This window comes from Erithacus rubecula, assembly GCF_903797595.1.
Source record: "Erithacus rubecula genome assembly, chromosome: 6".
In the NCBI taxonomy this organism is placed as follows: domain Eukaryota; kingdom Metazoa; phylum Chordata; class Aves; order Passeriformes; family Muscicapidae; genus Erithacus; species Erithacus rubecula.
The window spans coordinates 55,409,120-55,423,216 of record NC_136688.1 but is presented as its reverse complement, the minus strand read 5'-3'; the positions used below and the strand labels follow the sequence as shown (position 1 = coordinate 55,423,216).

The following is a 14,097-nucleotide window of genomic DNA, read 5'->3' as shown; positions in this document are numbered from 1 at the left end:
TAAAATAGTTTCCTAAGACTGCTTATACTGAAAAATTCATGGAATTTATAGTTTTGTTTTAATGTTCACTTGGAAGCATTTGGATAATTGCACACTCAGATGATGGTGTGTTTAAAAGGGCCCTTGTTACCCTCTCTGTCCTGCCATCTACAGTGGAAGCAGTGCTGGGGATGTGCTTTGCAGCATCATGTCCTGGCATGCCACAGCCCTTGGTTCCTCCTTGTCTCCTTTCCCCAGGCTCAGGAGAGTGACCTGATGGTGGAAAGGGTTAAATAAAAATAACATTGCTGCAAACTGACTTAATGAGATGCAGCATCAATGTCGCTATTTCTGTTCTCTGACGTGTCCTGTGGAAGTGGGGTGATAGCAGAGCTGAGTAAGTTCCTAAGCAGAGAGAAATTTAAAAAGCAAGAAGATTGGCTCCAGCAACTAGTCCAGCTGCTGCTAGTACAGAAACTTGCCTTGTCTGGACAAGTTTTACTGACCCCAGTCTCTGGCTTCTGTCTCTTGCCTGGGGATGTTTTTGTGGCATAGCTGTTGCTCCTCTTTCCCCTACTAGTGCATTTTTGGTGTCAGTCTCCTTTCTCCTCCTCCTCAGCACTTGAAAGATTTCTGGGAAGGCTGTAAGTTTTCTTTTTGCTGCTGAGGGAAGGAGTAAAGGAAGGCAGTGTCATTTTGGAGACAGGGATAGGGAGAGAGGGCAGGATGGGAAGAAGTGTGAATGCTGCGACTTGGGCCGATATTTCTGTACTTGGTGCTAAAATAACCTCTGTGCTAGCAGGCAAATACTGATGTACCTGGCATCTGCCAAGAGTCCCTCCCCAAACCCGTGTGAAAGATGTACTGATACACTCTAATTTTGATACTCTAATAGCCACAATTGTTCCTGAAAGAGTGTTGTTTTTGTTTAAAGTAAGCTGCTTGTTACTGCAAGGGCAGTTCTTTGTATGTAATCCATGGCTTTTCTTTTATTAATGCCATGTTGTATCACAATCTGAAACCAAAAACTGGCCACTGCTTTTGTTTCTCTTTCAGTTGAGAGTTGTCTCAAACAGTCTATCAGCCAGTCAGTTTTACTTCTAATACAAAGACATTATTCAACCCCCCTCCCAATTTAATCCTGTATGTCTCTCATCTGAACCCATACAGCACATGAATAGAATGTCAGTTGCTCACAAATCCATTGCTGTGCAGGCTTTTATATAAACAAAGTCCCAAGGATAAGCAAATGCCTTCCTTCTAATTAGCAGCATGTTTTGTGGTTCCATACATTCCAATATGTAATAGACAGCTCCAGTGCCTAAAATAATCCCAGGGAAAACACTCGTATGCTGCAGAGGTTGGGTGGGAGGGAGAGGAGGCAGAAAAAGTGTTGTCTGTTTTCTTGGAAGTCTTTTCTCTCTTCATTTGGATGCTGTCAGCTTCTTTTACACAAACATTACAGCATCCAAGGGGAATTAGAAATACTTAGCCATGACCACATCGGATTTTAGGTTTGTCAGGAGAAAGCAATGCAGAAGCAGGACCTTGGCCCCACTGGGTTTCATTTTAGTTTCAGCACGCTGATAAATGCCTCCTAATGCTGGAAAGAGGTAAGGCTGACTGTCTAGGTGGAATACAGGAAATTTAAAAGTCTTACCTCATAGATTAGAAATGGGTTTTGGATCTGTAAAAGTGCTGTGTAAGTCTGAAGTAACAGTTATTGTCTGTTGTGGTGTCTAAAGTTAGGCAGCAGCTTCCCTTTTATTCCCAGTCTGTTATGAAGTGGTTAGGGATCACTTGGGACAGAGAGGCAAAAGTGGGATCCTTCTGGTCAAATGGCTTTTGACTGAGATAATAGTGGTCAAATTGAACCTTTTAAGTTCAACAAGGTTATTTTGTGAGTCAGCTTATCCCAACAGCAGTGTAAATAGGAAAGGCAATGGTTTTGGTTTGCATCCCAGCCTTTTGCACCAGTCTGGGCCATATCCAGTTCTGAGACCTCATTAACCTGTGCAGGGCTAAACAATTTGAAAGTCTGTGAGCTCAGGAGCCTAAAGGCCAGAGAGCCATAGGGTAGGAACAGCAGCTGATCATGGGGCTTTTTACCCATTGCTAAGTGGAATGTAATCCACATTGCCAAAGCCCATCAGCTACAATTGTGACTTTGGGAAACAAAAACAAATGAGCTGCCTCATACAGCTGCCTAATCTCCTTGAGGTGCAGATCTGCTGGCTGCACACAAACCAATGCAGTTGTTTTGCCATGCAAAATACATCCTGACTCCTAATACTGCACCTTGGGAGGTGAGAAGGACATAGAGAGAGTCAATTTGATGAACCAGAAATGAGCTGCCAGTATTTAATGGTGAATATAATTAACTATTGCAACAACTTACCTAGGGGATGTGCCTGTACCTCTGTGATCTGAAATCTGTAGGTGTAGATTGGATGCCTTTCAAAAGAAGGTATTTTGGCTGAACTGCCAGTCCCTGAGCTTCATACAGGAACACAAAATGTCCTGGCCTGTGCTGGACGTGATGTCAGACCAGCTCAAGGTGGGGACAGTTTCTATAATGCAGCTCCTCTTCTGACTTTCTGCTGCTCTGCAGGCCACCACAGTGAGGTGGTGATGCAATTCTACACAGAAAAGTCCTTCCCCATGCCTCTGGTGTGCTGACCAGTCAGCATTCCCACCATTCATGGGCAGCTCCCTTACAGTTCTGCTCTGTCATCTGAGAGATAATGAGCACACTGATCCCCTGGCACCTTGGGAGCCCCACAAAGAGGAGAGACAAATTAAACATTTTCATCCTGTCCTCCCAGGAGCTTCCAGAGGTGGACATGTGTGTGGGGTAGGATGGCAGTGATGAGCCCAGTCCTTGTATCAGGAGCCTTCCCATGTTCCCTGGCCAAGGCTGGCAGAAATCACTCTCATTAACAAAGTGTCAGGAAGGCACCAGTGGCAACTCTGCTGACAGTGAGCAGCTGTTCTGGTGGAGTCCTCAAGGGATGGGGCGCCTGCAATCTGAGATTTTGCCTTTTTCTGAGTAATTTCCCAAAGTATTTACCATGGTTTTGATCTTTGCCCAAAACTGAAATTTCTTTTCTATGTCTGTAATAAAATTCGGATTTGGACTGGAAAAAGTGAGACTCTTCACTCACCATGAGGTTGTACACATGTAAAACATTGGTATGATTTTCCATTTGGTTTGGTTAAAGATGTTGCTAAAATTTCAAATCTAAATCTTGTTTAAGCATTAACCTCTTGAATTGGGTGTAAGAGGCCCAAATAAATAAATGTGGCTACAAAGTATTTTAATAAACTTGATAGATTATAAATTGACAGCTTCTAGGAAAATTGAAACTCCTTTTATGTCCTAAAATATCGTTAAATGGGATTAGAGCTGAATTTTTAACCTTTCTTTTCCTACTGCTTAAAAATGTGTAGTAGCTTTCTTTTAATGTTGCAGCAATAGTTTGTAGCACAGAAATAAATGTGCTGACCATGAGCATGACTGACTGCTGTCCCCATACCAGTGTCAGCCTCTCCAGTCCCCCAGGCAGTGCAGAAAAAGCCTGAAACTCTCTGTTTTCATCACACACACAGGGCTGTTTCAATGGAAAACCTGAGCCACTGATATTTCCACAGAGATCCACGATAACACTTCTCAAGGACTTACGTCTTCAGTTTTCTTAGCTATTTTCTGCAACTCCCTAAACAAAAATATCCCTGCTCCAAATTCAGAAAGGTCACTGTCTTCAACCACAAATTTAATTAACAGCTTTCCCCTTCTACAGACCTTTTCATTCCCCTCTTTAGTTCATTTTAACCCAGAGTCCCACATTAGGAGCCTGTATTTTCCACTTGAGGGAGTAGATGCTCGAAGGAGTGGCCCCAGGGAAGCTCAGCTCAGCAAGTGATCACCAGTGGGAGCCAGGGTTATACACAACATTACACCATGGAAAGCTTCCCATCTCCTGTTTCAGACAAAATGTCTACAAAAACAATACTACTACTCTGCTAAATTCCTGCATTCTGCAGATGGGAAGCTCAGTTTCTACAGGGAAAGCCAGGCTGTTTTGGGGCAGCTCATGGTGCTCTGTCTTTTTGCTGCTGCTGCTAATTTTTGTGAGCACCATAGAATACAGTAGAAAATTGAAACTGTGTGAAAGATCAACAAATCAGTGTAGAATGTCACGCAGCAACATCTGTTAACTTTGGCTCTATCTCATATCCTCCTGACCCCCTCCTTCCCAGGCACAAGTCTCCTGTTTTGTGAGAGTTCTGAGTGATAGGGACTTGGAGGGGAGGGGTGTGGAAATGTCTCCCTGTTTCTCAGCAGTCTAAAGGGCTTGCAAAAGTGCCATCTGGAGTCAAAGCTTAATGTTTGTGTGTTTCTATATTTTTAGTTATGAAACAAATGGGAATTTGCTGAATGAATTAATTGTTTTGCTCTGTAAAAGTCTATCTTGAGAGCCATTATGTATGGAAGCTTACAAAGCCTGTGGAGAGAAAGGAAAGTGGCTTCCCTTTCTAATTAGGGCTTTCAGGAAATCATTGATTACAGAATCAAGTAGGGTTGCTCAGAGACATTTGTTTGATAGTACTTCAGATAAATTAAATTAGTGCCTAATAATAATTTTGCTAGTGACACTGGAAGCAGCTGTACTCTAATGGTAAACTTGCCCTGAATAAAGCTTTGCTGCTTTCCTTCTTGTCCAAACAATTATAGCTGATGAAACATCACTTCCAATCTGTAGGTCCCAGTAAAAAAATGTGAATCATGAAGAAGTGAGTGATATAATGAATAGTATGTTCTTAGTGGGAGGGTGTTTGTCTGGACCAAGTTAATGCTTGTTCTTATATTGCATATAAAAATGTCAAAACAAAACATTGACCCATATGTAGAAATATTTTACTTTTTTTTTTTTTTCAACAGGGTCAGCATATTTCATTAGCTCCCATTCAAAAGTTAGAGGAGACTTTGTATGAATATCAGCCTCTGCAAGTGGAGACATATGGACCACAAGTTCCAGAGCCTGAAATGTTGGGAAGGCTGGGGTAAGTAAATCAGTGAATTTTAATTCCTATTTCATGGCATTATAGCTGGGATTGTTACCATCTTCAGATTGCCAGGGTTCTTTTTTTTCTTTTCCTTTTTTTTTTTTTTTTTTTAGGGATCTTAACGAAATATTAGACTTCCTGCCCAACCAACATTTTGTTTGGGTGGATAAGCTAAAATTTTTGGTCCTCTTGCCTTTATAGATCTATTGAGAGCTGGACTGGATTGCATTAGTGTTTTTAAGGTTGTCCTTGGCAGTCGTAGTGAAGTAGCTGTTCATTTTCAGTTGCACGGTATTAAAAAATAAATAAATAAAAAACTGGGGCTTAATTTAGCCAGCTGTAAGCCAGTAAAAATATTAAAGTTGGGCTGTTTGCCATGGAAAAGGGTAGATTTACTTGTCGGCTGCTGTCTACAGTCAAACTGTGTTTGTGAGAAATGAAGCACAGAGCTTAACTTTGTCAAAAAATATAATGCAGGGTTGGTCCAGCAGCTTGGCAGCATCGTGGTGTGCAGCCCTGGTTGGAAGGGAATTTGGGAGCCTTCTGTGCCTGGGTGAGGGGGGTCAGGAAGTCCAGAAGTGATGTGAACCCTCTCTAGAGACCTTTTTGTAGCTGAAATGCCACCTGGAAACTGCAGCTACTGGGGGAGTGTCACCCAGCTCATCATGGCCTGACCCTCAAGGTCATCAGCACTTCCAGTGCCTGGAAAACTGCATGGCTGAACCAATGTGCAGGCTGGCAAGGCAAGAAAGAGCTTTAAAAAATAACAGTTTGGCTGTGCAGTCTGGGAAAACTGAAGCCACAAAGTACTGAACAAAGCTGAGGCAGTTTAGTGTGCAGTTTTGGAGACCACTGAAATCCAAGCAGGAATCCCATCTAGTTCACTGGCATGGGAGAAGTTGTATCTCATCCAGGAAATGACAGGGGTAGATAGACTTAGTAAGGTAAATAAGCAACCTAATGGTGCTTCAGAAAATTGAAGGCTGTCTGGAATTGAGGCTGTCTCCATTTTTACTGTTTCTGTGTCCTCCTGATGCCTGTAATTTTTATTATCTGCTATCAAGCTTCTGCGACCAAACATTAATTAGGAGTTTAAATTTGGGCAGAGCCTGGTTCAGCCTTCACCACCTGTTTGGATGGAGCACAGCTGTGAGGGGGGCTTGGAGGCCCCCTCAGCCTCATCACAAACAAGAAAAAGATGGTTTGTGCAGGGAGCATTCCCTTTGCCTGTGCCTCATGAATGCTGGCATCCAAATCCATCAGGAACATTGTCATTTATGTCCATTGCATTGAATGGCACCAACACTTTGCAGAGCAAAACCCTTTAAACCTGTGTATACAGAGTAGGGTTTGCTAACAGTGCCACAGTCTTTCCTTGGAGACACTTTTAAATGTGCCATTTTGCTGCTGTGGCAGGAGCAGCCAGGCTTGTTGGGCTTGGCTCTGGAGGTGATGGAGGAGCTGAGGGCAGCAAGGGGAGGCTCACGGCTGGCTGGGTGGCTGGGTGGGTGGGTGGGTGGTGCCCACCAGAAGAGTTCCTCTGAGTCCCCAGGCTGTTTGCCATTCCAAAACAAATACACCAGTGCTGTGGGTTCCCAGCCAGTACAGCTCTGACCCTATTCCATGGGGTGCCTGAAATACCTTAAACCGTGCAGGGCTGTTGGTTTATATATTTGTCTTTCTGTGTTTATACGAACTCATGCGCATTTCCTGTTGATGATGAATGCTTAACTAATGTGCCTCTGTCCCTGCTTTGGGGCTTTGCAGGCAGCTGCATGCAGCTGCCTGGCTGAGGCAGAAGAGCTGGGCACAATGAAAACCTCTCCAGCTAAAGATTTTTAGTTTCCTGTTCATTTGCACTAATAAAAGGCCAGGCTGGATGGGGCTTTGAGCCACCTGGCCTAGTGGGTGGCATCCTACCCATAGCAGGGGGGTGGGAACTGCATGGTCTTTAAGGTCCTTTCCAACCCAAACCATTCCATAATGCTGAATGTATTTAGTTGCTTTTATTTATTTATTTATTTGTAATTGTAGTTTCTCCTCTTTTTATTTTCTTGTTAATAACTGGCATTTATTGCTGCTAAATAGTTCCCTCAAATGTGCAGGCTGTTATCTGAGTTTCTGGAGCCAGAACTATTGCAAAGACAATTGTCAACCTGATGACTTTGAATTCACATCAGGTAACATAACTTACTGACTTTTTTTTCATAAAGACTTTTTTTAATCTTCAAAACACTCAGTGGAATAAGTTTTATTTATTATTCCTTAAGCTCTTACCTTCTGCAAGACTTGCTTTAGGCTTTAACATTTTTTTCTTAGTGAGTTGCTGTTATGAAGGACACAGATGGCAGGAAGGTTTTAGCAAAGAGCAAGAAAACGGGTGAATACTTAAGGGGTCATGTAGGACATTTGTAAGGAATCTTTTATAATTAAAAAAAAATGTTTTTTAGGATGACTTGTATTATTTGCTTATTAGGCTTTAAAAAAAACTTCACGAGCAAACCATAAACTTGATTTTGCATTTTTCCACTGCTCTTCTGCGTGGAGTTTGCATATTTTGCAAAAAAGGAAATTTATGTTCAAATTGTTCTTACAAATTTGTTTTCAGTTACCCCTGGGGATGTAAATTTTCTTTTTTTTCTGAAGTACTGCAGAAAAGCATTAACATCCTTATGCATTTTTTGTTAGGGCATTGGAAATCTGAGGGTAATGAAGATTCCGATTTTTTTTTTTTTTTTCCCTCCAACACAAATGGTTGGTATAATGTGTAGGGCTTTGTGTCCTTCAGCCCCCCATGAAGGTCACTTTGGTTGTTCAGACTCGAGGACCAGCTCGTGCATGTCTCAGCTGTCAGATGGAAACGTGACTTGGAAAAGGGGAGAGGATGTGTGAGAGCATCTCCCAGACATGTGGTGCTGCCCTTGGAGGAAAGTGGGTCTTGGATCACTGGAACATGCCCATCCTGGGGGCAGCTCCTGCAGCTGCCTGTCCCTCCTGGATGGCTGGGAGCCCTGGGTCTGTGTGGCTTTGTCACTGCCCTAAATTACTGAAATGTTCAGGGGCCTGCACTGGCAAATGGTTTCTGCACAGAGCTGAGGGCAACTTGATGTGTTTGGAGAGACATTTCTGCCTTACCAAGGGCTCTGCTGGACTTCTGCTGTCACCATAAACTATTAGTTTGGACTGAAGTGAGAAGTGTCACCTTTTGGTTCAAATTAGTGCAAATCTGTTGAATTGCCTTTTGGGGAGCAGAGGTGTGGGACTGCAAGAGAGCACAAGGAGCACCTGGATGCTTGGGGACTTGCTGCCAGTATTCTATTTGGAATTTTTCTTAGATGGGCAAAAAAGGCCTGTCTCTCTTCAGACTATTTTTTTTTTTATCTTCCTGATGTTTTAGCTGAGCGTGCTGAATTTGTGTGGTTGGAGGTCTGCATTTTTCTTACTGGAAAACAAAAGAAATGAAAAATTAAACAAACTGACATGCCAAGTAGCAAAAGAATAACCCAGGATGGGGATGGAAAGTAGTGTGTTGTTTTAAAAATGTATGTTTGATATGTAGTTTTGATTCTAAAGGAAAAACAAAACAAAAAAAGCCCCTGAGGATCCAAATGATGTTTTTTTGGAGGTCCTGAAGACTGTAAAGACATTCCTGGCAGTAATTGTAAGTCTGTCTAACAGGAGTGACCACACAGAGGCCACCAAGTTTTACAGCTGTGAAGAGCCATACATAAGCTACTTAAAATCTGACTGTAAATTGAAAATCTGCTTATGTGATTAGCATTTTGGGTAAAGAAATGTGAACTTCATGACTCAAGGTTTAGAAACAGTCTCTTGTAATCCAAAGTGGATCATACTCAACACAGTGCCAATCATATCCTCACCATTCTCATAAAATTGAGGTAATTTACAAGTCAAGTTAAAAAGTTCTCTTTGCAGCAGACCTTGTAATCAAGTCAAGCCTGGGCTGCTTAAAATAAAATTGTGTTTGCCTGCTTAGCTTTGGAGGGATCCAAGCTGAATATATTTATGTGTGTGTATATAAAAAAATCAGGTTTGCTCCAAAAATCTTTTCTTTAGGGGAAAAATGTGACTTCCCTTTGATCTATCAATTTGTTTTCACATATAACCACATTGTTAGGAGTACCCCAGTTAGTGTTTTGTTTAAATAAGATGCAGAAAATGAAATTCAATAGTGAACACTAATCTAATGAGGATAGGTGATATACTTTTGATAAATTAAAAGTTAAAACAGAATGTCATTTTAAGAGTTGAAGGGGTAAGGACTGAAGCAGAGTGGGAGTGCTGTGAAAATCTGTACATACAATGAACATGTTTTAGCCCAGTGCTTTTTCTTATGAAGAACTGGATTTATTCATTCCTTTTTTCCTAATGTAGGACAGCTCAGGCATTTTAAATTTCGCATTAAGATGAGGTTGGGTTTCATATCTGTTAGAGCTTTGTTAGTGTTTAATTTTTAACCTTTACTTCAAGTGGAAAATTTCTGCATATTTCTTTGTTGTACAGTGTTGTAGCATAATTTGAAACACATGTAGAATTCTGGCACTTAATCTAGAAATGACTCTTCTAACTTCTTTGCTGTCAGTCATTGTGATTTTTTTTTTTTTTTAAGTGAGGCAATAGTCAGGATGGTCTCCAAACTATTCTTACAGCATAGCTGAGCTGGTCTTTGGCTGGATTAGCTTCTGCTAGAACCCTGTCAGTGTCTGTGTAGGGTTTGAGGCAGTGAAATAACTGAGAATTGATTTTGAATGGGTGACAGGACCGCTGGGCTTTAAAAGTCATAGCAGGTGATTTTTCACATCTGCTCTGTCACTGGGGTATGCAGATATTTCTTGAATCTTGGAAAAGGAGAAAAGCCACAAATGAAGGGCTGATTTGATCTGCTTTGGCCCATTGGTTTTGAACACTGAATTCATTCTGCTCCTTCTAAAGGAATCTAGTCTCTCAATAAGCTCAGTAGTCAGAGTCAAAAGATTGAGTAAGAGCAAGGGAAGCTTGTCTTGCTTTGGAGGGCACTTAGAGGGCTGCACTCCTTGCAGGAATTCTCTTGGCTACCAAGGCATATGGTCTGAATTTCCCAGTCTCCTGTTGCAGGGCCTGATCCTCAGTAGAGATTTCTGTCTGCTGCAAAGCATTTTGCATCAGGTACCTAATGAATGAGAATTGGCAGGTAAGGAGTGATTATTGCTTTGAAGACTCAGCTACATTTCCATACAGCCTTTTTGTTCATTTTATCATGAACAATTGAATAAAAACCCATGAATGGCAAAACAAGTTCTGGGTGCCCTTTTTTAGAGTCATGAATATGGCAAAGTGTGCTGCCTCCTTCATGGCAGGAGGGAACAAGGCAACAGAACTGCCTGTAAACCATCTTAACCTGCTTTGATATAGAAACTGTCTGATATTGCTTTAGCATTCCACAGAAATCCTACAGCCTTCATTTTAGGATTTTGGAAGGATGCAAATTTAATATAGGGGAGGTAGATTAGCACCAATTTTTCCAGCTGAATGGAAATCAAGGAGTGCAGCCTTCAGTAAGTCTGAAATCTTACTGTTTAAGGAATCAACTTTCTGGCAAAAGGGTCTATGAACATTTCAAATGACACCCCGTAGAATATGGTGTTTTGCATGGAGCTCTTCTGTCAAGGTCATTAGCAATTGAATATATTAAAAGTGGATGGCTTATGAAATGGAGAGTTTTGCTTCCTGCCCGCCCACCTGTGGGTATAGTGTGGGTTCTGTAACTGTAAAAGGTCTCAGGGGGGTTATAAAAGCAGAGAATATGGAAAATGTATAAAGAAACAAAGAAGGAAGCCTGCATATACCACACAATTTCATATATGTAAAGCTGGCTATAGCTGTGTGTGTACCACTAAATTAACCTCAAAAGCTGGCCCTGACAGCAGAATGTCCATGGTGATTGTTTGTGTTGGCATTTGGCTTCCAAATTAACTCATGGATCTAACACGAGTCTCTGTGCTCAGAACACTGGCCTGGTAATGTTTTTTTACTTTTTCATGCAATCATGGAAAAAATATGTTTCTGCTTGAAGCAGTTGTCAAACAAGCTTCTTTCATCGACAGTCAGACACAGGGCAGCTGAGTAAGGCTGTTTAGTCTAGAATAAATACTCACGAGATTACAAGGTCGCTGTAGGAAATGTAATTATACCATTTATTCCAGAATAGTCTTTCTGTAGTGTGGGCTTGCTGAATACTAAATCATACATTTATTAAAATACTTAAAATATGAAAAGGAAAAAAAAAAATCAGAGGCTTAACGGAACAGAGAATTTTCTGCAAAATGTGCTATGGGAGCAAGCAGTAAATATTTAAAATTACTTAAAAAAATCTGGATGGTAATATTTGCTTTACTATAGAGAATTTGTAGGAGGCAAACTCTGAGTTGTCCCTGCAGGTGTGGAGGCAGTGCTGCTAAGTGGGCAGCTGAAAGGTGTCAGGCAAAGCTGATGGATTATAATGTGTCAGGAGTCATCCAGCAACTGTGTGGGCCAAATGCCCTATTTTGTGTGCTCTTTGTGTCTCAGCAAATCAAAGCCTTGTTACTACCAGCCACTTAAAAAGACCTGATTGTCTGTGATGGTTCTTATCTGTTACTGAAAGCCCTTCTTTGCTTTCATCCTTCCTCCATTCCCTGCATTATTATTGCTGTTGATGTCTGCTTCTCTTGTGACTTTGCATGTCCACAGGTTTCCTCTTTAGCTGCTGTAATTGGGTAGAAGTTAACCTTCAGGACTTCTGTTGTATCTCTGAAATTATGTAGTAAATTTGAGATCAGTGGTTTTTGTGCTCATTATTTTCCTTTCCTTTACATTTTTCCTTCCTTGCTTCTCCTGCATCATGTTGCCCTTTTTGAGTCTTTCTCTGGCTCCTCAGCCAGATGGATAATTGCACTGGGAATTGTGTGCTTGCCACAAGAAAAACAATATGTTTTGCACATGCAGGAGAGATCTGTCCTGATTCTCTCTCACTTCAACAACAGCAGGGCCTCAGTATCCTCCAGTTTTTGTAGTTCTTCCTGGGATAAAGCCCCCAGATGATTTCTTTAAGCCCAGTGTTAGAGTACAGAGGTAGGAACACAGTCATGGGGAGCAAAGTCTGCCTGATGGAGAGTGGGAGTCATGGAATCCCATTGCTGAGCTGCTCCTCTTCATCAGCATCTGAGCATTGCTCCTGCTCTGTGCTTGGCTGTCAGGAGAGATGGCACAACAAGGACTTACTCTGGAAAAGAAGAAAACTCTAAGAAAACCCTGGCACTTTCTCCTAAAGGGTCTATTTGGATGCAGTAATCTTAAACTATTTAGTCTCTGATGTAGTTGAAATAGAAATGTGATGAGCATCCTAATTTAATTTGCCTTCTGAAGCATTTGTAAAAATTCATTGCAATAAAAATTCAGAAAGTGTGGAAAAAGGAGAGAGAAGCTTCCTAAGCCCTTCTACACTTCTGTTTCACTGTTGTTTTTAGAAGGGGGGGTTATGTAAAATGAAAATATTTAGCCAGAGACAGCCAGCAAAATAGACCCATAGAGAGGAAAATAAATCCAGAAATGATGCAACATCTTGACTCTGACACTGATAAACACAGTTGTAAAGCAGCATTCTGAATGAAAATTTTGTTTAGGTATCAAATGGCTGAAAAGGTGAATTATGAGTTTCAAGTCTTCCATAAGAATTGGCATTTCTCATTTTTGGCCCCTTCCATTCCAGCAGTTTGTGCATCTGTCCCAGTGGCTGCCACACTTGGTGGAACAGCAGAGATCTGAGGGGTAAAGAGTCCAGAGCTGCTGCATGGAAGGGAGTGGTTGCATATGGAAGGGGAACCCTAGAAGTGCCTTCACTGCAGCTCTTTGGATCTTTGAAACTGGAAGATGATGTCCAAGGCCAGGTTAAAGGTTATTATCTCAGGTTCCTTTTAAAGTTAGAGAATCATGTATGCTGGGTCAAGGGGGCAAAATACATAAAATGGGTTTCCTGTCATGCATTATAGGTATTTCTGAAATTTTTTTGTTAGTGGTGCTGCTCACAGGGGGTTGAGCACAGTACCCACAATTAAAATGGTTGGCTGGAGATTATGTACACACATTTAGGAACCAATTTCATGGCTTTGGTTTTAAAGCCTGGCTGGTAAGTTATTTGAAAACTGTTCTAGGTAAACAAGACATGTAGTGCCAGGCTTCCAGAAAGAATTGAGTTGTTCACTTCTCCCTCTTCCAAATGGAAGCATTAGATTTAGGCTGTGTTTCAAATAACAAAGCAGAAGCTAGAACATAATGGGACTTCACAGCTGAACTATTGCTCAGTCTTGAAGGTAACACCACCATATTTTTGTTTCTTTAACTGGTATTAAATGTAAAAACATAAATCCTTTTCAGTGGGAGAGGAGAAGGGGAGATGGTTTTCATTTGGCATAATTTCCTGTGAGACATGGTTCTAAACAAGGCCCATATTTACACAAGACAATACAGTTTTACATGTACTGGTCTATCCAGCACGTTTTAAAATTGTTTAGCCAGCCCTGGGTATTAAATACCTTCACAATAAATGTGTTTAATAAAAGTAGATGAAGTTTGAAATAATTTTTTAATAATTTTACAGTAGAAACACCAGTTAAATCAACCCCACTGCAGTAATAAATGTCACAAAAACAATTAATTATAGTTGCTTGCCACTGCAAAATCAATTGTGTAACTGTTCTTCTAAAACTGACTTTTACATTACTAAATCCTAAACACTACACTTCTGTAACTTGTCAGAGTCAGGTTTTGGTTAATAGATATTTTCAGTGATGTAATGGGAACTTCTGGCATGGAGTCAGAATATAATGGACTGTGATTAATGTTTTAATAAGCACTTTTCTTCTACTTATGATGCAGCAGTGAAATGGTTTCCTGCTTAGATTGATAGAAAAGCAGGTGTGCATACATACTTTTTTCTTTCAGTAAGACTAAGTTTTTCAATGCTTCTGCTTGAAAACATTTAATGTTTTTCCTTGAGTCAAATGCTGCTGATTT

General features: G+C 41.1%; 1 protein-coding gene across 1 annotated transcript in view; it reads left to right on the top strand.

Moving 5' to 3' along the window:
- The window catches only part of MNAT1 (MNAT1 component of CDK activating kinase), a 114,429-nt gene that overhangs the window by 76,403 nt on the left and 23,929 nt on the right, over positions 1 to 14,097 (top strand). The window contains exon 7 of the mRNA XM_079309338.1: positions 4,922 to 5,043. Coding sequence (XP_079165464.1) covers positions 4,922 to 5,043 — 122 coding nt within the window. The remainder of the gene's footprint in view (positions 1 to 4,921; positions 5,044 to 14,097) is intronic.